The sequence below is a fragment of the Bombus vancouverensis genome, chromosome 3, assembly GCF_051014615.1.
Source record: "Bombus vancouverensis nearcticus chromosome 3, iyBomVanc1_principal, whole genome shotgun sequence".
Lineage (NCBI taxonomy): Eukaryota > Metazoa > Arthropoda > Insecta > Hymenoptera > Apidae > Bombus > Bombus vancouverensis.
In genome coordinates, this window is record NC_134913.1 from 6,968,888 (window position 1) to 6,996,717 (window position 27,830).

The 27,830-nt window shown below is 37.6% G+C and overlaps 2 protein-coding genes across 2 annotated transcripts in view; one reads left to right on the top strand and one right to left on the bottom strand.

The window, feature by feature from the left end:
* Positions 1-3,613: 3,613 nt before the first annotated feature.
* Positions 3,614-5,991, top strand: holn1 (CD2 antigen cytoplasmic tail-binding protein 2 homolog holn1). The gene is made up of 6 exons (XM_033349007.2): positions 3,614-4,230; positions 4,292-4,455; positions 4,731-4,914; positions 4,980-5,161; positions 5,235-5,343; positions 5,416-5,991. The coding sequence occupies exons 1-6, from the start codon at positions 4,086-4,088 to the stop codon at positions 5,643-5,645; spliced, it is 1,014 nt and encodes a 337-aa protein (XP_033204898.1). The 5' UTR covers positions 3,614-4,085; the 3' UTR covers positions 5,646-5,991.
* Positions 5,992-6,596: 605 nt separating this feature from the next.
* LOC117165693 (uncharacterized) overlaps positions 6,597-27,830 on the bottom strand; it is a 36,509-nt gene continuing 15,275 nt past the window's right edge. The window contains exon 2 of the mRNA XM_033349006.2: positions 6,597-16,463. Coding sequence (XP_033204897.1) covers positions 14,566-16,431 — 1,866 coding nt within the window. The 5' untranslated portion in view covers positions 16,432-16,463 and the 3' untranslated portion in view covers positions 6,597-14,565. The remainder of the gene's footprint in view (positions 16,464-27,830) is intronic.

A 27,830-nucleotide genomic window follows, 5' to 3' on the forward strand; every position in this document is an offset into this window, starting at 1 on the left:
TTTAGTTCTTAGTTTTACAGCCAATTTCACATCCAGTTTCACATCCAGTTTCACATCCAGTTTCACATCCAGTTTACATCCAGTCTAGATCGAGTCTATATCATCAGGAGGGTCAACTCTACTTCTCCTTGCGCTCTAGTCTATATTCAGTCAAATCTCAGTCAGTCTAAGTCAAGAACCAGTTAAAGGCTGGTGCAAGGAACATCAAGAGTCAGAAGTTCAGCAAGAAACTACAAGTTGAACACATACATCATTATCGTCATCACGAAAGGAGTCTCAGGTCGTACTCGTTCGTAGTTGTCATATCACATACTCATTCTTGTATCACACTGAAGTTGTTGGAGCATTCAAATATATAATAACCTGTTAATATCAGTGTTATCTACAGTCAACTACCTTTATTATCCCACAAGAAATAAAGGATCGGACTATCGGAAACTATCACTGATAGGGTTTTCAAGGATAAGGTCCTCCATCGTCGGATGTCAACGGGTACCAACCATTGTCTACCACCTAGCGTCAAACGGATTGGTCGAACGGTAGCGTCGCTCATTGAAAACCGCATTAGGATGTCATAATAATGAAAATTGGGTGGGGATTACCAGTCGTTTTACTTAGAATACAAATCGCGTACAAAGACGAACGAAGAAATTCAAAGAAGATGTTGGAGCCTCACCAGCCGAATTACTATACGAAACAATATTACATTACATTAAATATATGTGTATATACTTGATTTAGGGGTCGCAATTTTGTTACCTTTTTTTATTAAAGATAATAATACATATTTAATAATGATTTACAATTAATATTTACTTAAACAGCAGTTTTCTGTACCAAATGAAACCCTGTATACATACTTATTTTAAATAAATTGTGAAAAATTATGAAGAATAATTTAGTTTAGTCATTGAGTAAGCTCGATGGTTTAGTTTATATTCTTTAGTTTATATAACGATGATGTTGAATACAAAATCGTAACTTCACAATTGCAGTGTTCCATGATGGCCGATATGTACAGCGTAGCTTCCGATATTTAGAGCCTTACCTCCTCCACTGGAGTCCAGACTTGTGTATACGACCATAGCTCGCGCCCATTATTTTAGTTATTTCACAATACAAGTGCTGCACCAAGCGACCAAGTGCTGAAGGCGTTCCACGTTAGTATATACAAGAACCGATAAAGTTAGTGATTTGCACTGTTTGGTTTCACGCTAGCATATACAAGAACCTGTTTAGTTCCACCACAAACGAGGTATACTCGCTGTGGTTCCACACTACAAGAGCTTATTTCACTGTGTGGTTCTACAGAAAAGTTCATGCTATTCTATACAAGATAGACAAGTACGAGAATAACAAAATTGCACAATAATTAAACTTAACTTAGCTTATTATATTTTTTTGGAGAAGAAAAGAAAATCTTTCCCCTGAAACGGTAATGGATCAATGGAATGGTGCAGTAATTTTAATATATTTTCCATACATAATAGTTTTTAGATTTAACATTAAAGTTACTTTCCTCGTAGAGATATTTTTGTTATAAAAAATTCAAATATTATTTCAATGTAGTTTATTAATTTAATATTTAATTCAATATTTATAGTAATTTCAGTAGTTGATAGGTTGCGAATAATATTTCTGACGTGATTTATTTATTTTGTATGATTTTATGCAGACAAGATTTAATGTTATAACTAATTTGTGATCCACGATTTTTACCTTTTATTTTCATTACTGATACGCCTACGAGATGTCGTCGCCGCAGCTTTGCTCACTCATCTATTTCCTTATATGTATATATCTCTAATTCAATACACACATATACATACATATTACTGAAGTACCTAAGTAATTGTCTATCATCTCCACTGGACACACATTTGCCATGTGTGCTATTAGGCTCTACTAATTCTTTTTTAGTAAATACTTTATCAAATGGTCATCGTTTATGAGTAAAGGATGCTTAAATCAATGTCGAGTTTCTAAGTCGGTACGGCAGTTACGTTTGCCCACGAAGGCCCACAAGGTGATTTGTCTATTCTTATATTTATTAAAATATACGACTGTAAGAAAATGTGAAATTCGAACGCCTGGGACGGGCACCTGGCCTTCGCCATTCTCGGGAAAAGAGAAGCATTAACATTTGAGGGTGTCATAAATTAAGCCCTCCCCGTACGATAATGTAAACCAGAGGGTCCCGACATTTTGCAACTGCGATGCCTGGTATATTCGAGTATCCTTCGTACAATCGTCGACGTGGACGAACGTCAAAATAAAACCACGCGAGTTCGACATTTCCGAATTTATAAAGCGTGCTGTAAACGTGACTCCCTTGAATTCGCTTTTGGTATTTTCTTACATGAGTCCACAGTCATATGAAAGTACTACTAAATGACACAAAATTTAATATACCTAATTAATTAATATGTAAATGCTACAGACAAAAACATTTTGAAAACCAGTCGCAAATATTATTCGACAGCCATCGCACGTCCTGCGTTCCAGGGCTAGGATCGTCGATAGCTTCATGGCGTGCTCTAAACATTGACTAAATCCTAGACACTCAAGAAGGTCGCACAGTAAGATCGCTTTCGCATCAGTGAGGCAATGCTAATACAACGACGAAAAATTTTTATTTTTAATTTTTTGCTAATAAAAATTTCATTAACATATTGGTAAAATTTTCCTGATTAAAATGAAGCATTGAATGGGCTTATTAAACTTTCTCTTTTGACTGCTGGTCGGTTGGTCGAACTTGTCTTAATGCGATAGAGCGAGCTAGATCCTAACTGTTAGGACAAAACCTTAGATGTTAAGGGGTATAGAAACACGAACATGATACACCATAGCACACTAACACAGTGTCCTTTCTCGTCTTCCTTCTTTGCCTTGTGCCGTTACATTTGAATTCATATAAAATTCATGGAATTAATAAATTTTACTCAGTAATATAAGTAACATGGGTAAAAGTCGTGGATAACAAATCAATCGTTACGTGTGAAATCTTTCTACAGTTAATTGGTTCTGCAAACAGATTCGTCAGAAATATGTATTATTCGCTGGCCATCAACTAGTGAGATTACTATTAAAATGAAATTAGGTTTTATTATAACAAAAACATCGACGCGATGCGATATAGATTAAAAAATTGCGATAGATTAAAAAATTAATTTCTCTTTCTTAGGCCAACTCATCTTGATTACTATGTGATTCTGTTATTCTTATACTTGTATATTTCGGATAGAAAAATATGAATTTTTACGTACGACCATAGAATTAAATAGGCTTTTGTTATACATACGTTACATACTAGCGTGGAAATAAATAGGTTTTTGTCTATACTAGAGTTCAATCAGTACAATACTTAGCCGCTTGGTGCAATACTTCTTCTCGAGGGCCAACTGGACCTTATAGGCATGAACACTATCGTTTCCCCTCTGCTTGTATATTCGTTCCGAAAACAGAAAAACTCGTTCGAAAGTTGTGTCGTAAAAAATGTTGTGTCCGAAACGCCGAAAATAAGAAGGATTTTGTTCTGCGCATGCTTGACATGCTATGAATGTGTCAGACAGAGACAGAGGTATTCTACTCATTTCTGTCTGTCTCGCATAACGAAACCTTCTCTTACCCTCCATCTTGACATCTTTTAATTCAAAAAATGGACGGTTTTCCCTAGCATGTGTCCAAACTTGTTTATTTGATTGTGCTCAAGAGTTTTACCCGTACCACGGAAATTGCCAGATCTGTGTATACGACCGTGGATCGTGGTTACCAGCTTACTACTCTGCCCAAAAGTTAACCTAACTTGAACGTAGTTAAATACTTTATACATAATTAGTACTGTTTAAATTGTACTGTTACCGTTTGTATTTAGATATGTTTTCCTGAAATTTGTTTGTTACACATTCTAGAAATACAGTGTAATTATTATTATATAGAATTAAATAATATTTTTCTTGAAAATAGTGAAGAAACGTCCAATAAAAGATTATATTTCACTGTACGTGCTGGAAGAGTCAATAATAAGTTATTACGATAAAGTGAAAGACAGATATCTTTTATTATCGATTTGATACTCACAATATATGAAAATGTATAAACGTAAATTTGATGAATTAGAAGATAATAATGTTAGAAAAACACCAGTAAAAAACTCGTTAGATTCGGATGAAGAAGATGATGATGCTAACGAGGATAATTATAATATAATGAGTGATGATGAAATTGAAGGTACGTAAAAATATGAAAAATTTGTTTAACATGATGTTAAATATCTGTATATAATTATTAGGTGCCGAAGATGGACCAAGTGCTCCAGAAACAAATGTGGGGTTTACAGCATTTAATATGAAAGAGGAATTAGAAGAAGGACATTTTGACAAACAAGGCCATTATCTTTGGAACAAAGAAAAAGAAATTAGAGATAATTGGTTAGACAACATTGATTGGATGCAGGTTTGTAAAACTAGTTGGTCAAATGATTTTAATCTTAGAATATGTGACAGAACTAATCCACTAAATTTGCATAATTGTATAATACGAATTGAAGTCCTGGTAGTTTAAAATAAAATGTAAATTTGTTTTCATGTTTCTAATTTTTTTCTTGCTCTTGGACTTTTGCATATTGAAATATCAGAATATGTTTCCATACAGCAAACAAATAAAATTATCTGTAAACCTGCCTTGTTTACTCAGTAATGCAAAACATTACTAAGGCGTAATCTTGATAGATCAAAGCGAGTTCTACAGCAAGTGTAAAGAAGGAAAGCCAAAGCAGTAAAACACTTGGACTGGCACATAGCGATAGTGAAGATGAAGATCCAGATATAATGTTCAATCCAACTCAGGTTTATAAACAAATATTGGAATACTTACAACCTGGAGAAACTGTTTCTAAGGCTTTGTGCAGGCTTGGTAGCTATTTTTAGTTGATTAAGTTACATTTGAAAGAATGTGTTCATCATTACAATTATTTAAAGGAAAAGGAAAAAAAAGATTAACTACTGCAGAGAGATGGAAAAGAAAACAGGAAAAGAAACCGATAGAAGATGATCAAAATTCTATTAGTATAACAAAATTAACAGAGTTGGCAAATGAATTGTTAACTCGTACTGGAAATATGGATATATATCAAGAAAGTTACGAGCAAATCAAAAAGAAGGTAATTGCATATGATAAAATATGATAGATATTAAAAACTTTTAATAACCTAACTATAATATGATTTTCATAAGGTCGAGCTAGGAGATAAACATGCTCATCCTTCAAAACAGGAAGCAGAATTGGATATGTATGCTGATGATTTTGACGTAAAAGAGAAAGCAAAATTGGATGAGAATGAAAGTAATTATTTTTTCTGAGAATGTTTTCCTATATAATTTTCTGATATTATATATTATGTTTATTTTCTTTTAGGTAATAATAAAGGAATTGATAATTCTGAAGCAGAAGAAGCTAAAGAAGTAACATGGGAATTAAAATGGTCACAAGATGAAAATGCAGAAGTTTATGGTCCTCATACAAGTGAGCAAATGAATGCATGGGCAAGGGAAGGTTATTTTAAAAGTGGAGCTTGGGTGCGAAGAACGGGACAAAATAATCAATTTTATGATGCTGCAAGAGTGGATTTTGAACTTTATCTGTGATGTTTTGTTCTTGTTTGATACCTTATTTGATAAAAGAACTAGTATGTAACTGTAATTTTTTGATGATAAATACAATGAGAAACAATGTTTCATGTAATAAAATATAGGCTAACTAACTGTCAATATGTACAGTATAATTACAAACTTTGATGAACACATACTCTGGCATTTTGAAACTATAATATAGCAAATATCAAATTTAAAAACTGTGTTTCTCTGTATTTGAAAAAAAAGAGTATTATTAGAATAATACCGAGTAATAATTCATTCCATATGGCAAAATTGTATAATAACAATTGTCCATTCTTGATACATATCGCATAAATAAAACTATCGTGGAAACCTATTTACTTTTTTCTATGTATTTGTTATTCTGCTCTTTTAAATTTTAAAGACATCTACCTTTATTGATGTATTTCAGATGTTTTTATTAATGCCTGACTAAAGACCATCCGGTATGCTACTTAAATCGAGAGAAAAAAGAAGAACTTACACTTGGGAACTTCCTGTGCACACCCAATAGTAAGATAGGGGTGGCAGAATTTATGGACCACACGACGTGGTATTTTTAAATAGGATTTTATCCCTAAAGTAAATCTATTTGTACCGCGCATAAAAACCTTGCGACTACCCTTGTTTATTCAACAGAGTGCAACTCGATGTTCTTTACATTCGAGCTTCTAGATCTTTGAGAAAATAAGTTCTGAAAAATCTTTGATTCTTGGCTTTTATTTTAGTACGTTCAACATAAAATCAGAATAAGTAAACATTCGATAAAACGTAAAAATATCGTAATTAAACGTTACAAGATAAGCACATAGAGATATATAAAACACAGGATTGAGATATCTACACGTAATATTCCATACGTATACATACGTAATAAAACAACGCAAAATAAAAGGGAGTTAACAGGCATTTCATCTACATACCGGACAAATAGCACACATATTACTGAATATACAATATAACTTTATTAGATATCTTAAACATTTTTATTAGCAATGTATGAAATTTCTATATGGTTACTTAAAATATTTCGTGTATGTAAGTAAATCGTACATACATATTTACCCGTGAGTATGCATGTATATACGTACTACTATAATGGTAGTAGTATGTATATATTTTGTAATTTATATTATAATTAATTTATATATAATTATTAAGTGTATAAATTCGTAGCTCCACCGCGAAATTTAATGGAAATTTCGCGGAGAGTATTGAAACGGTACACAAGACGAGGGTTCGTTCTAGTAATGTTAGCTTTGTGATAAAAGTTGACTGGTCGTTAATCAAAAATTGAAAAAATCTTACGCACGGTCGTTTGTAGAAAATACGAATGTGCACGTATGCGATGCAGTATGTGTAAGTTATATTAAACGTCGGAAAAAATCAGTCGGTCGATTTAGTTTGTGTTCGAGATTTGCCATTTCTCGCTATACACCGCTCGACCTAAGAAAAACGTGGCAGAAAGTTTTCGAAAGGACTATTAAATTCGGAGATCTACCGCGTCAAGGAAGAATAATAGTTCAACGCGATATTCTCGCGGAAATGACCAATTCCATGCTCAGCGATTTTACGGAAAAATTCTGCGAATCAGCGAAATGCAAAAATCACCGACTTCGTGTCGATATTTTCAATTTTCGTCTCTATGTTTGACGAGAAAGAAAAGAAAAGGAGAGAACAGAATAACAGACGAAAGGGAACAAGAATAACGGAAGCGAGTAGAAAACGCGAAGCTAGAGGCTGTACATAAAGAACAGCTATGAACTCTATGAACACACGAAACTATTATACTAATATTTACAGGAAAAATTCACGTAGGTACAGGCGATACATTCACGACGAAACAAGTTACACTAGTTTTCTTTTTGATTTTTGCAGCACAATCAGGATACAAACGATCACGGCCCTCGTGCACAATTAAATTAATATTATTCGTGATATTTTACAAGTTGCAAATTATAAGTTATCAGCATTAATAAATTGCCCTGTAATAGGAACGAGTTTAGTAATGAGCGAGAAGAAATGTGGGCCGCGGATATTTATGCAAATTCATATTTTTATTAACACAACTAAAGAATTACTAAATATGATAACGAGTGTTGCACCTTGAATATTTCATTTACTTTCGCATATTATGCGCATTCCGTGTCTCTTTGCACTTTTAATTTTCCCATATATACATAAAAATCCGCAGTCTACTAATGAGATAAATAAAATTCTGCAAGTAAGTTTAGCAATTAACAAGTAAAATTATAAAACAAACGTCTATATCCTACAACTTGTAACTTGTTAATTCATTAATATTATTAGTTGGTAAATAATTGTGCAAGGAGGCCCAGGAAACAGATCAGATAGGGGACGAAGAAAAGGTAAAAATGGCACAAACAGTGGACGCAGTCGTAAGCCGGTTTCATAAACGTACGTAATATACCCAAATTGCATGTAACGAAGTAATTATATATACGAACTGTGTCTTAGACGCTCGAGGAAAATGAAACGTCCGCGTCGATATTGTCTTAACTCTAATCTTAAGTAGTCTACAGGTTACTATAGCTCCATTAAACGTCAGATACATGAATACGCGGCTGAACTAGACAGGTGTCCTAGTGTTTGAGAAAGTATCGAATATACTGTTGGAATCTCGAGTGTAAATAGAGAATCGTTGTAATCGGGATAAATTGCTTTTGCGTTGTTATTCGGGGATTAATATAATAAATCAGCATTAATTTGCTCGGAATCGCGAGGTATCTCGTACTTCATAAACTGACAGCAGATTACGATACAGTTATCTCAAATTCACACTTATTCTCTGGGGAATGTTGGAAATTTAATCGCATGCGATATCGTCATTTGTAGAGCGGCGATCTACTTATTTTTTCGAAAGCTGAATACGTTAACGAGTGAAAAGAATTTCAAATATACAAACATACTTCAATAATATTTATAGAAGAATGCGGTGATCTTCATTTTCAATATCTATAATCGCCAATTTCCCAAAGATAACATTTTTCAAAATTTCTATAATTCGTCTAGCTGGCAATGTTTCAAGTCTAAGTACGTATTTGTATAATTAAGTTAATATCGCGATATAGGCAATATTCTGAACGAAGTATAAAATATTGCACGTCACTGATATATTCGACAGACTTTTCTCAAACACAGCAAGAAACCTAGGCGACACCGCCGCATTAGCATCGATGAAGACTCGAGTGAACGAGGGACCAGCACTCGAGCGATCGAGCGACGACGCCCGGTCATCATCATCTTCATCGTGATATGCGGCATGCTGTCGCGCTTTGGTTCGTTACGAAGCAGCGGAAGCTGCGTTCGAGAGAATCCCGAAATCGTTTAACAACTGTATTTTCTCGCATCGTTGTTATGAAACCGGCGGAGATATTATCGTAGACAGACAGATGGACAAAGTTCAAGAGACAGACAAGATAAAAGGAGCCGGGAGTAATGAACAGCAAAAAACAACGGACACTGAAGACGGACGTTTACGCGTCTGAGGAACGTGATGTGCATTCGACGTTGCGCAGCTCTTGTCTCTATGTACATACAAAAATAGCCGTCGATGGGGCGCGCCTCGAACGCATCGAGATCCCCGTGACACGAAACCGGAAAAGAAAAAAGGTAAGGGAGAAGAGAGGGAGAGAGAGAGGAAAAAACAGAGAAAGGAACACCGTGAAGAACGAAGAAGGAACAGAGGTAGGCCGTTTTTTGGTTTCTTCTCGCGCGACCTACCGGCTCTCCGTCTGCTCGAGCACAGCTTCCCTCTTTTTCATCTTTCTCTTCTTCGTTCCTTGGGCGAAATCCGTGTAACATGACTAACTACCATGACTAACGAGTCAGGCGAAATGCCACCGTGGAATCTTGGCTAACCGACCGGGAAAGTGGGTCCAATGAAATGCTCTCAAATCTAATATTTTGGCCTGTCAGAGGGTGGTCCGGTGACTCGCTTTTTCTTTTCTCCCAGTTCGTTCTTTTCATTTTCAGTTCCCCTTCTCTTCGTTTTTTTCACTGATTGCTCTTTAATCTAGGTTTCCTCCGGTCGAAACTTCCCTTCTACTGGGCTCATTTTCTTTGCCCTGCTTTAGAGTCGTGCCTTCGAACGCTCGCTTAATCCGAATCGAATTAATCTGGGTGTAGCAGGCTGGTCGAAATGGGACTAAGTTATGTATCACGTGGTGTAATCGGTTTAGGCGTATGCATGAAATTTATTCTCAGGTCATCAAGAACGTGGAAATATTACTTGTATCAGGATTGTTTGATTTAGGGAATATTACAATATTAGATATCTTTGTTAAATATTCTCATTTTTCTTACATTATTCTTATAACATTTCGATTAAATGTAAATTAACTATGTTTATAACTGCACGATATTGATCGAATTTCCTCGTTAAAACAACAATTTAATGCAAACATTTAAATCACCCAATCTGTATGTTCAACTTCCAACTTAAATTCCCTTGAAGTACTTTTACACGGTCATACACAATGAACTTGGCAATGTCAGACGTCTATAATTTTACATGCAGATTAATAGAACTCCGGACAGCTCGGGAAGTTTGACTCTATTGTCGTTGATCGGCGGAAAATGAAACGGGAATTGAAAAATCGCCGCGTTATCAAATCGTCTCTATACCTGGCGGATCTATTCTTGCGAGTAAGTTTCCGGCCTGGTCGTGACAATCGGTTGCGAACTTCGCTGTCGAAACTTTGAAAGTTTTCTGAAAGTGATGGACGGTCGGACGATAGTCCATGAACGGGAGAACCACGGCTTCTGGGTCAGTGGGACCGTAGCTGTTTTCTGTTTTCACTGTTTTCACCCTCGATTCGAGTCGACTGCCGAGGGATCGGCTGCTTCGGGGAAAATTAATTTTTCACAGCTGTCTGCCAGCCGATCACCGAGGGGCGCGGAAGTAATACGCGAAAGGGATCGTCGGATGTATTCTGACCGCTTTCACCAGCGCGTCAGGATCGCGTTCTTACAGGTGGCACGAATATTTCATTTGGCTGTGCTTAGCCATTTCCGATTCTTTATGTAGCCTGCTAGCTATCGGGACGATTCGATCGCGGCGTAAATTAAGCGGTCGAGCGTCGGGGGAACTGTTCAAATTCGGCCGCCCCGGTTGGATTCGCTCCGTAAATTCTATTTGAGCCCCTTTTCCGGATTGCGTTTCGTTCATTTGTGCATCTTTGACATTGTGGGATGTCCCAGTATGTGTGTTTTTTTTTCTTTTTTTTGCAAACCGATATTCATTGTGTGAGTAGAAATAAGAAAAAGTTCTGTATAAACGTAGCTTCTCGTAATAAACGTTCAATTTGGATTTTTGTATTCTTAAAATTTATCAACTGGAATTTTATTAAAACTTCTATTTAATACGGAAGATAACTGCGAGTGAAAATAAGAAAAAAATCGTTGTACAAATGGCCTTATAAATCATTTATCGGCAAGTTTGATTAGAATTTATAGATTTTGAAAATTTATTTATTAGAACTTCATTGAAATTTCTTCTTACTTTTACTCACAGAATATACTAATACCATTTTACGGGAGAAACCTAGAACACACGGTATAAATACATAGTATAGAGTCAAAGCTTTGTAGTGAACTTCAATGGAATACGGTTATTATTTATCGTTGGCAGTTCTTTTGCTTTTGGATTCCGTTTCGTATCCTGGTGTGTCAGGGTTTTCAAGTTTTATGCGAGTTTATTTCATACGGAGGTTATTCCATCGAGAATTTAACTCTCGATCGATGGACTCTATACGGGTCTGATAAAAATCGTTTTTACTACTTACGGACCCCTTGAAATCAGGTTTTAAGGAAAGCGTGAGATATTGGTTTACATTGCGCCCTGAGAGGTTTAAGGATAAATGTATCGCGAAAAAGGAGAATGACGATCGTAGATATTTTTCACAAAATAATAAGCCTATGGTAAATTGTTATTACCAAAATAACTTCTGTATCGATCCTATAAACGTAAATATGGCTTAACCGCTATAGCCTTCCACGAAATGATACACACACGCGATTTTAAATAATAAATTCATATATTTACGTTTGCATACTAATACTTGGATTATTTCACTAAATTATTGTAAAGCTATAGTTTTGATAAGAAGGTGTAATTAAATATAAAACGAATTAACTTTTAAGTTTCAACAATCGAATTTTATCTATTTTGTTAAAATCGAATGACTTTTCATTTTTCTCACAAGGCATCTTAAATTCTTAAGTAATTGAATTTATGTATGTATTATTAAAATAAAGTTATTCTTAAATAAAACTTAATTAACTCGAAACAATCGATTTAATCTACCATCCATTTAATCCTGATATTTAGATAGAAGATAAACATAATAAAAAATCGCCTAAGCCAATCGGACGTGACATTCTAAGAGAATAATACCGTTCGCTCTGACCTCGTTCCGCGAATCGAGGCGCTATTATTCCGATGGAATTGTTATTCCCGAAATCTTACAGCAATCCGAGGTTTTCGAGCGAGCGAACGAAGGCTCGGGCGAAGGTTTACCGTGGCGAATTGAATATTTAACTTTCAACCTTCTCCTTCGAGGAGCCATCGCGCTTGGAGACTTTAATCAGCAGGAATTCGATATTCCATTAAATTTCTAGACGCGTTGCGTTTCGAGGACGCGCACAACGACGGCAATACGCATACGGCCGAGTTATCCAGATCATCGTACTAACGGAGTCCGCGTAATAATCCTTGCGACACATTACGTGTCACGAATTACGATTTTCTGGGTGCACAATGTACATTTATGTAAATAAAAAATATATTTCCCTCCATAAGTCGCTGGACACTTAATAAGTTTAGGATAATTTCAATAGTTTAAACGAATTTACATTCCAAAATGGATTGCTTCTTAACTTAGATATCTTCTGCCAATTTCTTTTCTGTTTTACATATTTTATATTTTTTAGGTTTAAATTAAATATAGTAATTAACCTGTGATAATAAACGATGCAGGACGAATAAATAAAATCTATTACGATTATTATTATAGGTCCAGTTACTTACGATTGAAAGCATACTCGTACACATTGATACACGAATTCGAAAGTTCGATCGATGCTTCGTGATGGATACGTACGCATGTTCTTGTTGATGCATCAAGTATATTTTTTTTCTCGTATTCAAAACGTAACATCTTTTCCAAACTTAACATCATAAATTAATAAATAAATATATATATATCATTTATATATATCATCACTATATATATATATATATATATATATATATAGTACGCTTAAGTCTGTATAAACGTGAAATTCTCGTGTCTAAATATACCTCGGTGCGATCGTAATGTGTTTCCTAACGGTAAAGGTCGCGTCTATTATTGCTTCAATTTACAATGTTCATCTGAAAACGGCCCTCTTCACTCGACTTCAGCGGGTTCAAGCGGAAAGGAAAAAGGAACCGTCCAGTTTTTACGAATTCTAACATTGTGTCTTTTGCTCCCTTCGGTGTATGTTTTAATGTGTGGTTATGCTTCGCGTGTGTGTTCGTTAATACACGTATCTGTAAGTGTGTGTATACGCCTTATACAAAGATATAAAGACAGATAAGAGAAAGATAAAGAAACAGCGAACGAAAGGATGAAGGAACGCGGATTTAACGACGCCCAGCGATCCTTCATTCTTTCAACTCGTTTCTTGCTTATGTAAATCGCTTGTGCTTGAGGTAGCCGACCGTCTCGCAAAAATCTTGTCAATGTTCCTCTAAAGGACAGCGGACAGTTGTTCGAACGGGAAACGTGGACGAAGATAGACAGACAGTTGAAGGAATGACGAACGAACAAAGAGGGGAAAAGCGAAATTAGGGTTAAGAAAGGGACAGACAGATACACGTTTGGTGAAGACGCGAGTGAGAGAGGAAGAGTAATCTTGGGATGCTAGTCTAGGGAGGGTTTAAACGGACTAACGAGACGCTGCTTTGATTTGATTTGTCACTACGTTTAAATGCGAAATGAACGCCCGCCTCGGAACACGGCGCCCAGCATTTGCACTGAACCAACGGAATCCGACGCAATCCGTGAAAATAAATACGTTCCCGTAGCCTCCCTATTCCCAGTCCCTGTGTAATACAACGGTGGCCACGTTTATGCGCCGTACAATTTACATTCCGAGTCAGATTGCGTTCCCCCAGCGAAAATGCATTCTGCTGTTCTCCAGCGGCGCGACTATCTCTCGGAAGACATTTCATTTTCAGCTCGTCCACCACGAGTCTAGTCCACCATCTGTCCCCGTTTCTGCGCGATGGACGATGGAATGCTATTCTCTTGATGATGCTGAAGATCCTATGGTGGGTATAGTATATCCGTAGTCGAATGATTTCAACCGATCTACCATCCGCGAGCAACGCGTTAAATTTCATCGGACAGAGAGAAGGATCAGACAGAGAGAAAGAGAGAGAGAGAGAGAGAGAAAGAGAGAGTATGCCACGACTCCATGCATACCTCTTACGGACGACAGAATCGATACTTTCGGTGAAGGAAGGATTACCGTATCACGTTTGATCTTGGCCAATCAGTCAGAATAGATCCAGCCCTATTAAGGTCTTGTCCAAAGTACCCTCCTCCCTCCCTCTGTTCTCTGCTAGCTCGCAACAACGATAGATCTAGCGCGCGAGACTGTCGCTACTGGAATTTCTTCCGTAATCCCCGGACGTGACCGAAGTACAAGACGAAACTAGCACGCGTCACTAGGTAATCCATTTCCTCTATGAATCTTCTCCGTGGGATTCGGAAAGTATCTTCTCCCTGAACGAAGAGCTAGCGGCTCGGTTTCTTCGTGTTACGGATCTCGGTAATCTCCAGAGGGTTGAGAACCATCTCTGTTCTCACAGATCGGGCAGCGTTAAGACGCTGCCGTTCTCTCAAACGAACACCACGTGAGGTTTTTGAGGAAGCGGCGGTTCGTAATCGTAATCGTACTCGTAGTCATAACCATAGTCCAGTCGGTGAACGTTCGATCTGGGAGCCGCGGGGCTCTGCATGCGATAAAGCGACAGCACTTCCGGTGGTTCGTCGCGAAGATCGGTAACGTCAGCCACCGCGTATACACCCTCTTCCGCCTGCCTGGTAAACGTCGGATCGGTGCCAGTATCGCGACGATTAGTCGTCGGTCTGGTGTACCTAGGCGTCTCGTAGATGTTCGTATCCTGCGGTTGCGGGCTTCTTTGTCCCGGCTTCCCGCGTGGAGTATCGTACGGGGTGTCCTCGTTCCGAGCCAACAGCCGTCTACTGTACGATTCCGCATTCTTGTCCAGTTCGTCGTTGTTCCTGCCCACGTAGACAAGGAATTCCGGTCGATTGGGCGCCGCGTACGCCAGACGTTTCTTCCTCTTGGACCGCGTCACATGCGCTATCAGCGCCATAATAGTCGCCGTCGCGGCTACACAACCGACTACTGACAACGACAGATAGAGAGGATTGAGCCGACACCGCAACGAACCCTCCGACAGAGCGATTAGGGCTTTCCCGGCGAATTCCTCGTCGGTACAGACGATATCGTGGGTATCTAACTCGAGCCTCGACTCGTTCCGCCGCTCTTCCGCTCTGATAACGTTCCACAGCCAGTGCACAGAGCAATTGCAGACCAGGGGATTGCCACCGACGCGAAGAGACGACAGGCCGTCCACAGGGAATTGCGTGGGCTGCAGGGTCGACAGGCTGCATCGACGTAGAGAGACCCATTTCAGATATCTGGCGCTATAGAGAACCCTTGCTGGCAGCTCTTTCAAACCTCGATTACCATCCAACGAGATTCGTTCCAGGTTCACGTTGTCAGCGAACGCTCGCGCGTGCACGCTAATGATCGTGCAATCGTTCAGCTCCAGACTTCTTAGCTCAAATAGATTGCGAAATCCACCGGCTTCTAAAGTACCTAGTGGATTACGACTAAGAATCAGGTTCGATAAAACGTTCAGCCTAGCCAGTGCGGACGTGGGTACGGATGTCAGATTGTTTCCGGACAGATCTAGGTGCAGTAGGTCAGGTAGTCGATCGAACGCGTCGTCAGCGATATTCCTGATAACGTTGTTCGCCAGGTTTAACGATACTAATAAGGGCAACGACGGCAACGAGTCCCTGTCAAGCTCCTGGATCAAATTGTCGGATAGGTCGACGTTCTCCAAGCTCGGAGCCAGAGCTAAATTGTCGGTGGGGATTTCTAACAGAAAGTTACCGTGCAAGATCAACGTGCGGATTTTGTGCAGATTCTTTAATAATCCTTCTGGCAAACTGGTGATCGAGTTGTCGCTTAGATTCAAGATTTCTAGTTCACTGGTGGTTTTGAACGCTTGCTCGTCCATGTCGGAGATATTGTTGCTGGCTAAGTTTAATTCCTTTAAAGAATCTAAACCTTGCAAGGAATTCTTGGCCAAGGCTCTGACGGCGTTACCGCTTACGTTCAATGTGACCAGATTCTTTTGGAAGACGAAATTGTCCGAGCCCAACGTGTGGATAGCGTTCGACGTGAGATCAAGCGTTTCCAGGTTACCGTAGAAACCGAACGACAGGTGAATATTGCCGACACGATTGTTGGACAGATCCAAGTGTCTGATCTCCGGGTTCAATTGGATCGGAACGACCTCGAGGCTCGCGTAAGCACAGGACGCGTGCAAGCTCTCGTCGTCGCAGTGGCATTGCGTTGGACAAAGACCGTTTGCCATCACTGACATCGCGACGGCCAACGCTATCGCGGTTGGCAGCGTCGTCGTCGACGGTCCACGTGATGCCATTCCATATGAACTCCTCCTCGACTGGAACTGCCCTGTAACATTGTAATAAAACAATAATATAGTAAATAAATCAACAAAATAAAATTCAAGTAGACGTAGGTAATAAATTCAAAGTAAATTTTTTAGTAAAAGTAAAGTCGTTTCTACTACTACATAGTAGTAATTTATTTCGACGTTTTTGCAAAAAAAAGTGGCCTTGTTTTTACACTTATCTTCTGTATCTTACATTCCCCCTGTTTTCTACCGAACCTAAAATTTAAACTGCTAATTAATGTATAAAATATAAATTCTATATAGTCGCGGTAACGTCAGATTGCTAATAAAAAAAAAAAAAAATTCACTTTAAAATATCTCTGGCTCAATCAAGCTCTAACATGTTTGTATGTAATTGAAACGAGTGTTTGTCGAGGCTGCCATTGTCCGCTGGCAAAGCACAGAGACGTAAAACTCGGCTGAACTTGTAATCACGGTAGACATCGTAAATTCGAAACGAGTCATTATTTTTCTTTCATGGTTGCCGGGGAAACAACCCAACTCGAAGGACTTTCCCATTCAATAATTTCCACGTAATTTCATTAAGTAGTTACTAAAAAGGGTTATATTTTCAACCAATTAATGAGATAAAATCAATCTGAATATAAATATTTTTGAAAGACCCCTTAAAGGAGATATAAAGCGAATGACTGATAGAAAATTATTAGCAAATTTTAAACATTAAAGATATTAAACATTTACAAATTTCTATAATTTTGTTATTCAGTTATTTTGTAAGAAATAATTCAGCAGAATTTTAGTCGTTGACCCTATTTTAGACGCGTTATCTGCAACAGCTTTCATTAATAATCAGGAGAGAGTCTTGTAACGAATTAAACAAGGCTGCCAGCAAATTCTAGTAACAGCTGGATATGTTAAAAGAATAAGACTTGTTAAAATACATGGTGGTCATTTGGAACACCTGCTGCCACAGATAAGCGAACGCGAGTTACTGGAAAGCAAAAATGATAGTTTTCAATTGCCAGATACAATTTCCAAATGAGTCTCACATATTATGTTGCAGCTTGTAGACTGTAACGTAACTACCCCATTTGAAATGAATATTCAGAGAAACATGGCAAAAAATCTCATACAAATGGTAATATCAAAATAAACGCCTGCAATTTATGAAACAATGAAGGTTTAATTAGGGAATGTTATCGTATAATGTATCTATATAGGTGTGAAATGAAAAAGGAAAAGAGAATAGTGCAAAAAATGTTATTCTTGCCAAAGATCGTGTTAAAAGCTTTGTGAATTTTTCTTTTATTTATAATATCATTTTATTAAAAACATCTACATTAACAGAGTGTTTATATATAGAAAACAGTTCATGACACTGCGTGGGATTGACAACGCGTGTAGCCGACAGTTTTGCAGATTTGATGCCGGAGAACATTTTACACAAAACTGACTGAGTTTAATACAGAAAAAAATACACAAATAAATGAAAATAAAAAAGGAACTGAATAATTTCTTGTATTTTTAATCATTTTAAATCGGTGTTTTAAATATATCTAACGTTGTTTTGTCATTACTTTCAGCGATATGCTGCGCGAGAGAAAATTATGCTCTTTGTAAGATGAAGAGATCGTGCTTCGTTCCAGCGCTGATTCAAATTACCCGAGATACGGTTCACAAATTACAGGCGCAAATTCTAAGAAAAGTAATAGAAATCCAGCTTATGTATATACAGAGAGAAAGAGAGATGGAGTGAGAGTGTGTATGTGTGTGTGTGAGAGAGAGCGTATAAACGGAGTCATGGTACTGTAATAAAATAGGTAGTACCGTAACGTAAACGAAGGAAAATGGGATCGGCACAACGGTATCTTAATATTGATTACCATCAGCAAATCAATATCATGGTATGCACGTTTATAGAGTTATTAAATTATATATAAGTACACATTCGACTTTTGCTCATAAATTTCTCATTCTCATTGCCATTCCGTGTATTTCCCCCCACTGCGCTGCCATCAACGAGATAATAGCGTCCAGAGACACTTAAACAGCTTGACCAACTACATGAAAAAAAGGGAAAAAATAGCACGAGTACTACAGGCCGGTTATAACCAACGCCTCCGCCATTTTATCCATTCGAAGCACGTCGAGCATTCTCAATATGCTAAACATCGAATCAATTTTCCTTTTTTTTTTTTATCCACCGACGATCGAATCGCGCCTATTGGAAACAGTCCACGTAGAAACTGGCTGGCCTGTCTCTCCCTTTATAAAATGAATTCAACAACATGTCATTGGTCCAATGCCAGAAGGCCAGCTCACCACACGTATACATAGTCGCATACGGGAACTAAAAGAACCTTAGAATCGTACCCTAAGTCCGCGAAAGTTTCGAGTTACGCGACCACTCAACTTTCTATAGCCATAGTCGCCGTTTTCCTATACTTTCCCTCGGATAAAGACGTTTTCCCACGATTGCTTATGTTTGAATCGCAACTCGCTAACTTCCGTCCCATCCCCAGCAACGTCCACCTTCCAACGTGATTGTCGTTCTTTGCTATTGTGTAATAGGAACGTTGTCTACCATACCACGAGAGCCAGTGCTTTAATATTGAATAGAGACCTATAACCTTTAATGGTTGCGCGTAAGTTGTTGCACTTAAAATAACCTTTCCTCCTTTCGTTATTGCATACTGGTCCGCAATATAATACATACACGCAGGCTGTGGAAGAGCGGCTCTTCCGGTTGGCGCGCTCGCTGGTTGGCCGTTGTAATTATGTAAACGATATTCCCCGACCGGAGGCGTTGGGACCGGGCTAAACAGTTTCGCGAAATAAAAAGCCCCGGTCCACGGACGAGGCTTTGTAGCGGGCGAACAAGCCGCGAAAGCGTAACCACCCTTCACGTTCCAACGGTTCGCCGCAACAAACTCGATGCAACGAGTTTATTTACGGACACCTGCATGTTCAATTCGTGTTCAGATTTTGCCCGTCCAGCGTTGCGTCCGGCTACTCCGTCGTGTATAATACATCGTACACGTGTGTGTATGTATGTACATATGTATGTTGGTATTTACGCAGAATAGCGAAGCATTTGTGTGTTAACTTTTTTCCATGCACTGCAGAATAAATAACATTAGTCCCTCGTGGGGAATACGGCGCGAAAGGAACAATGATAAGCAGCGAGGAATAGTTTCAAAAGCGAATCGCGTGAGCCTCGTTGCCGCGGCCGCTTCGAAAATTAACAAGCCGATAAAAACTTTATTCGACCGGTCGTTTTTATTATCTCGACGGTGTGTGAACGCGCGCGTGTACATGGCGAATACAGAGCTGTAAAGTTGTTCGTTCGAGTACTCATCATCGGGAATAACTGGGAAAACCGAACGCGAAATTTGCTCGAATTGCTCGGCCAGTTTTTTCTTTTTCTTTCTTTCAGAGGTAGCCTTTTAGCGATAGAACGGTTTGAGTTTCCTCGAGGACGCGCGGTTAAGCGGGTTCTTCTGACAGTGTCTCTGAATATTTCTTTAGTCGCGATTCGCTTTTGATCAAGTCAACCTGCGGTCACCGGCATTTACATTTACGTTGAAAACATTTTTAACGCTAGAATAAACATGCTCTAATGTGTACTTTAACCGAGGGAACTATAGAAAACACTTTGCGACTGAGAAGTTAGAAAGTCGAGGATTAAATTAAAAATGAAAAGCGTGGTGTATACGAAAACGAAAGAAGCACCAAAATTGTGGAAGCCTTGTGGTGGTAACGTGTTACGTGTTTGAATTTCGAGAAGTTATCGATGTAAGTTCGGCGTTGAGAAATAATGGCGATCAGCGGATGTCAGGGACGCCTGACGCCTAATCGAGCCAACGAGCAGCTTTTAATCTGAATTTTGCTGGTAGAACGCTTTTAATTTGATTACGAACGCTTGAGAGTGATAAATAGTTATGGAACGAGATAACTACGGAAATTGCACGAGAATTATTGAATATTTACTTTCCAAGACCGAATTCGCTGGATGCTGGGGAACAACGATGATCTAAAACTAATTATGCGAGTTTAATTAAATCAATGAACGTCTATTTGAACATTTATATCTTTATTATTATACTTGCGGTTAAACAGTAAATCCAAATAAATAGAAATATTTATTTTCTTTTATATAAATATAATTTTCTTTTATAGAATGAGATATTTATTGTTCGTATAATTATAACAAATTTTTTAACTTTTTAAATCAATCTTCTAAACTAGGAAAATGCTTAATCTTTTTTCCACGATGTCTATTTTAAAGATACTTGGAAATATAGACAAACTGGTTGTTTTGCATCCATTGTAAATCTTCTTATTGTTAGTAATATCGCAAAGGTTTCTAACTTTGAAAGTTACTTCAACCCAGCCTACAACTTCAAGTCCAGAGCCATTTCATTGATTCGATGAATATTTTCTGACTAGTCTTCTACCGACTCTTCAGAAGTAGAGAATTGCCGTTATTTTTAACCTACAATGTAGAGTCGCATAACAAACTACAATAATGACGGAATAATGGAACCAAGTACTCTGAAAACAAAGTTTAGTAGAGTATGTGAAATATTGAATTATCATCATAAATATATGAATATATTTTGAACTTATTAATGCATCAAACGAATTCTGTGTATATTTTATCTACAGTTTCGAGACATTATCGTTTATTTCAGTAAAATACGATTTCAGTAAAATAAAATTATACTCTTCCCAAGTAGACCATATGCATTAATGCAATTTACGATTAAACATTTTCTTTCATCATCGTGAAAATGTATCAAAATCATAATACGTGAATACGTCAGAATCACAGTGCGACAAAGTAAAAGTTGTCAGTACAGTGTCTAGATACTAAAGTTATTAAAATTACGAATTATAATATCATTACCATAATATCGAATCCCAAAACCTCGAAAGCTGATCGAGGCGTTTAAAATGGATCAAAGAAATCCATTCCTACGGAATCTGATTCAACGTTTACATCGAAACGATCAGCCCCCCAGCATTGACCCATTGAATAAATAAAAAAAGAAAAGAAAAAAGACTAGAGAGGCCAACACAAAGATCTAACCACGGGCGTTCAAACACTTTGATTCACTCGGCGTTGCAGGATGTCGCGGACAAAAGGAATCGCGTTTCACAAAAGGAGCATTTCGTAGGAACGCGGTCGCGAGGTCATCGTCGGCGACCACCACCACGAAACATTAACGCGTGGCCATCGTCGATAATTTCAATTCCGCAACTAGTCCCCTGGCAAGTGGTTCAACCGGCGAATCCGAAAAAGTCTCGTTTCGGTAAGTGCTGGCCGTGCCAATAATTTTTCACGTCCCCTTTTCTGCGCCCTGCACCCCCTTTCTCTCTAGCCCGGAATAACAAATGGCGCTGATCTCGCTGTCATGTATAATGCACAGATTTACAGCATTCCGCTATCTGACAGAGCTATATATCCCCCGTTCTCTGTTTCTGCTCCCTCTCCCAGCACCCGCGACCTCGCAGCAGCAAAAAAAAAAAAAAGAAAGAAAAAAACAAAAGAGAAAGAAAGAAAAAAGAATGGGGAAAAAAGAAGAGAGAACAAAAATATAACAGGGGTGAACGTTAACATCCGCAGTATGTAATATCCCGTATGGCAGGTCGAGCGTTATTTTCTCCGGAAAATCAGTCGCTGGTTTTTTCTCTTTCTCCTCTTTTTCGTTCTCGTCCTAGCTATCGAGTCGTAGCTGGACCAGACAGCGGATTTTCCACGAAGCGAGGATATCTTCGCAGGGTATGGAGGAAGACGACGAAAGTCGTGAAGACGAGGGTGAAACCGATGGGTGCCCGCGAAGCCCGGATCAAGGGGAGCGTGATTACCTCGAAATTCGGGCTTTCTGGCCATCGCTATAAGTGACATCAGTCTGATAAACAACACTTGTCTACGAGCAGAGGACGATAAGGGTGAAGGGCTGCTGTATTAGCCGAAACGATCCTTGCCTGGGGAAAATATTTGTGTTGGTCGCTTCCGTGAAATTAGGTCCGTATTACATGGCTTTCAACGACGGGCTAGGTACCTCCTTATAGCGTTTTATTGCTTCGTTCGATTAGTTTATTTTAGTTGTTGCTCTCTGAGATACCTTTAAACGCGTTCTGTTGTGTTCTATGAGATCTAATTACTGCGTTTAGATTAATTTACTAGACTAAGGATGTTTATGCATTTATGGAAAATTCATGGAAAAGTACGAGAATGCATCGAATGTACATAACATGCAAAAATATATAACACGTGTAGAATAAAGAAGTTGTTATAATATCGAGTGAGTGCACTAAATCCCTATTGAAGTTACGCTTATTTAGTTACGTTCATAAAAATATGATATTGCATAAACATCCACGGTACGAATATAATTGATATACTTAAAACGTTATCTTATATCACGCTACATCATTATGAATTTCAATTTCTTATTTCAAGCTATGTATATCAAGTCGAACGTCACACTTATTTTAGGGGAATAAGCGAAGTATTTCTTTCCATTAATGTTGCTACAGGAGTACGTTAATAACAAGTTTAATTACAACGACTCTACTGGGCGCGCTATTTGCCAAAGATAAGACCTTTCTTGAGCAAGTTTTGCAAAAAGACTGGACCGTTACTGTACCGAGACCTGAGTAGCGAAACTTAGCTGTTACAGTTGTCGAGTTCGCATGATACAATTCGTAACTTCGGGCAAACATCAGATTGCTTAGAATAGCTTATAAAACTTGGCTCCGCCGTGGAGACGTACGATAGTTTTGGCACATTTACGTGGTTTAACAACATCTTGAGACTGTATCTTAATAAGATCCTCCTACATTTAAAAACACAACTGCCAGTCTCTATTTTACAATTTAAAAAGTGGTTCATATTATTTAATTCGATTTGACCAAGTTTTGTTTTCAATACGTTTAGTATTGCGTGAGGTGTACATATATAGGCCACGCTGAACTTTCGATTCAAACCACCGATGTTTTCAGCGCATGTAAACCAAGTGATAGAGTGATAGATTACCATTAGCGGTGCAGGTAGCTTGAGCTAAAAATCGGATGAAAATAGCGCGGCACTCAACTTGTTAATCAGAAATTTTCTATCTTTCTATTGGAAAAGTACAGATCAAATTTCCATTCTATGTACGTTAATGCTTTCAGTATCGAATACGATAAATATTATTAGCGTTATATATTTGGATGATTCTATTATTAATTCGAAACCAATACCACAGACATGCGATAGCAATTAACTTTGTTGACGATGAAAACGTTTTTAAGGTAAAAATCCTTTTTAAGGATTTTTGTCTTTTATAAATCAAAAGGGCAATGAAAGAATACATTCAACCTGAAAATCAAACAGGAAATGGATTTTGATAATACATGTTTGATTGACAATATATCGAATATAAAAATTTCTCTCCTATAAAACACAAAAAAATGCTCATCGTACTTTCCCTTTGTGATCTTTAAATACACCAAAAATTTGCCATTTTTCGTATCAAAGCGACTTTCCATCCCCTTTTAATTCTCGGCGTTAAAATTTCAATTAAAAACGAATAAAATTGCCGGGAAATCGTTCGTCTAAATCGCGCTTAAAGAGCGATCAATTTCGAGCGGTTGATTTCAGCGAACTGATATAACGAAACCGGTTAAAAGTGTCATAAGCCCTCGGGACAAAAGGTCTCGTTTTCAATATTCAATCGACGCATTAAGAACGTATCCACGATCGAACGGTAAATGGCTTTTCACATAATCAAAGCTTCTAGATACGTCTAATAATTTGCATTTCGTGTTACGGTTGTCCTCTTTAGTTCCCATTTTTCCCCGTGAAAAGCACCTTAAAATATTCAGTAGTCGCGACCGGATCGGGGATTTTTCCCGTTTACCGATAGAGGGGAAATAAATAATAAATGACGGCGTTTTCTTATCTGCCCACGGATAACGAAATTTGTCTGGGCCATGCATAATACATACGGAAATGGCATCGAACGAGCTGGCTAGGTTGTGCGTTGACTTCTTGTCTATAATGGAATCTGAGCGCGGGTTCTGGCCAATTTCTGAGAATGGTATAAAGCAAAGAAAACCGGTGAGGGCAACATATAACGGGGCAAGTCATTCAATTTACAGGGATCCCCTCCACTCTTTTCCGTTTCCAACTCATCTCGTTCCAGCCTTGGTGGCTCCGAAACTGAACTGAAGATGAGCCAAACTCATACCAGCTCTTGGCTAACCGCAGGGTGGTGCAGGCTACACCCCGCAGCGATGGCTATGAGCTACACGAGCTACAGGCTTTTCGCGCTCTGAACACTATATCCAACTTTCCTTTATCGTTGGTGCATATACCAATTTCGATACCGATTTCAAGAGACCGACTGGCTTCTCGTTGGAACGATAACAAGTTTTCTGTCCTGTTGAGCTTGGTTTTTACGATAGGGTGGTCCCGAGATACAATCAGAAACGTGGATTCAAGATAAAATAAATGGTAAATAATATTTTTTATAAAGTGAATAGTGGAAGAAAAAATTGGCAGAAAAATTATTTTTCAGTGTTTTGTAGAACTTTTAGAGTTAATTCACTTTTTACTTCTAATACACCTTGGATCTCTGTGAGCGTATTATTTTCGCTTTATCGACGTTTCATTAATAGATCGACGTGTTCCTTGTTCGAGCGACAAGAATTTTTTTATTCGGATTAGTTTCTGGGACACGATGATCATACGATGTATTAACAAATTTGTTCAAAGAATAGAAGCTAAAATATAACACCATTTTCATTATGTAGGTAACAAGGATGGAGATTAAGACACGGAGAATTTATTTTCTTTATTTTATGAAATTTTTTTGGATAATGTGAAAAGTTTCTGTTTTTAATTGTAAGAAAATTTGGACATCTTCCAGCAGATTATTCCATTAACTTGTCCTAGATACAGTATCGTTTACCTATCACTGCGATGTCAATCTAAAGTAAAGAAATCGATGTTTAACATTTTGTCAAAGCGGAAGCATTGCCCCGATGAGCTCTCGATGTAAACAGAATATCTCCATAAATTGAAGAATTAGTTTAGATATGAAATTATAAGAACGTAGAGTATTTTGCAACGTACAATAATCAAGATCTGGTTTGGCAACATGTGTACAAATCCTGTTCTATTTAGATTTCATCTCCTTCATTGTTATAATTCGCAAAGATATTAATTTATACAAATATTCGCAGTTTATTAATCACACGGTACAATCGTAACGTTCTAGAAAATTTTTCATTTTTTTTGTCCTCATAAGTTTCTTTCTCTCTCGTCCTAAAAAAAAACTTCCAGTTTCAGCTCCACAAATATAAAAGAAACGCAGTCGGCTCAATTTACCAAATTGGAGGAATCATTATGCTCCATGACCGCATTTCACGCCTCTTCTAGTGACAAATAAGCATCTGTCTATGTGAGCAATGAATGGTTCTAATTTTTGTAGACAGCAATCTCAATTTATACAAAATCCCTATTCATCCTACACGTCTCGAGTGTCATCGAATGCTCTTTAACACGTTCACTGCGTATATCACGTACATTCACCGCAAAAAATCTTTGTATACTCTATGAAAATGTTATTTTTAGTCAACTAAAATCCTACGGAAGATCATCGCAAACTTGGTGTACTTTATCAGAAATGTATTGCATGAGATCAGCAGGAATCCTAATACTTATAAAAGAAGGGTGTTTCTTACGTATATAACGCTTGTTACGTGAGTTTTACGTATATAAAGTCTCGCAGTATAAAAAATATGTATTGTATGTAAAATTATTCTTTGGTATATAACATCGTAAAAATGAAAATCTTTGACCAGCAGCGAATATAAAGGAGGTAATAGACGTTTTGGGCTCGTATTCGGGCATCTCCGTCGCCACAGAGGCGGCGGTAAAAGTCATTAAGCGCAATTTTTGGCGGAACGAGAGTGATAATCCACAACACGCTCCATTTTCTTGCCGCGTCAAAAGAAAAGTCATTAAGCGACGACTAACTTCGAACTAGGTTGTCGGGATGGGTAAAATTCTACGTATACGCGATACGACGCGCTTTGTACGTAAAATTCATTTGCTCGCTTAATGGTCCGTGAACTTGTAACATTGTTGTTCGGAAGTTGATCGTTCCGTTGGAATAATAACGGGATGCAAATTGATGCGACACGCGAGGCACTCGTGAGTTATTTAATTTACTCGAAGATTATGCTTTCTCAGCGTCTTCTGTTGTCACATGTGTACATAGTCTTTGAATTTCTTTCGAATTAATATGACAAAATTTACAAAGATGAGGCGGATTCTGTTCAAAGATTTTTATATTTACTTTTTTTAACTATTTTTACGTAAATTTCGATGGTTTATCTTTGCTATATGTAATATTTACTTTTTAATATTTTTTTAATATTTATTCTATTATATGTAAAGAAATTTTGCTTCTTAGAACGCTTTTGCAAGTTAAATACGAATCTCCAAGCCGTTTTTTCTTAGAACCTATAGCTTTCGAAAAAATCAATTTAAAAGAAAAGATTGCAAATTTTCAATTTTGCAAGCATTATGTGCTTCTGCATTATAAACATTTGAATATGTTTAAATAATGATAAAAGTGAAAATAACACATAAAATGCATCATTTCTTGCTTACATTTTTCAGTTTATTTCAAAAATTAAAGGTTCAGCACAAAATCTAGCTATAATACGCGATGGAACAGGCATTTTTGCTAAGGAGAGCATCAAGAAAAACTAGAAAATTATGTTCCGATTCCAATAAAAAAACGAAACAGTTTGACAACACACGCTGCGGTGGCAGTGGTACTCAACATTAGCGGTTGCCTTGCTTGCCATTCGGTCTAACAAAACCGCTAAATGCGCGCGATCATTACACGCCGGCATTGAGTAACATTGAAGAAAAAACGGTTTGCAGGATCCTGTATAGTTCAAAAAATTGTAGGAAAAAGTGCGCGTCTCCGAAGTTTGCAAAATCGGAAAAAAATAAAAATTTGTTGAACAGTGTAATTTGTCTAACGTATTTCTTTGTATTTAAAAGAAAGAAAAGTTTTGAGTTGATAATCATGTACAGAATTACTGTAGCAAAATGCAAAATTTTCACAAAATTTCAAACTGGAAAATTACAATTTGATGTAGGTATAATGGATGAGTGATGTGCTATGAGTTTCTTGATTTTTCACATTTGAACAGATAGAAGATTATTTAGAGATATGAATTATAATGGACTATGAAATCCATTTAAATTATATAAAGTGTGTCGCGCATTGCGAGCACGAATTAAGTTAAAAGTATTTTATTTCGATTTAAAGATTAATAAATGTTTTAGCAGATATACAAGAGTTATTGATTTGAATTTATAATTTATGCAA

Bases quoted from the DNA above. Each gene is read 5' to 3' on its own strand.
- holn1 (XM_033349007.2), top strand. From the start codon at position 4,086: ATGAAAATGTATAAACGTAAATTTGATGAATTAGAAGATAATAATGTT. The intron at 4,456-4,730 runs GTTTGTAAAACT...TAATCTTGATAG, and splicing joins ACAACATTGATTGGATGCAG to ATCAAAGCGAGTTCTACAGC. The intron at 5,162-5,234 runs GTAATTGCATAT...GATTTTCATAAG, and splicing joins ACGAGCAAATCAAAAAGAAG to GTCGAGCTAGGAGATAAACA.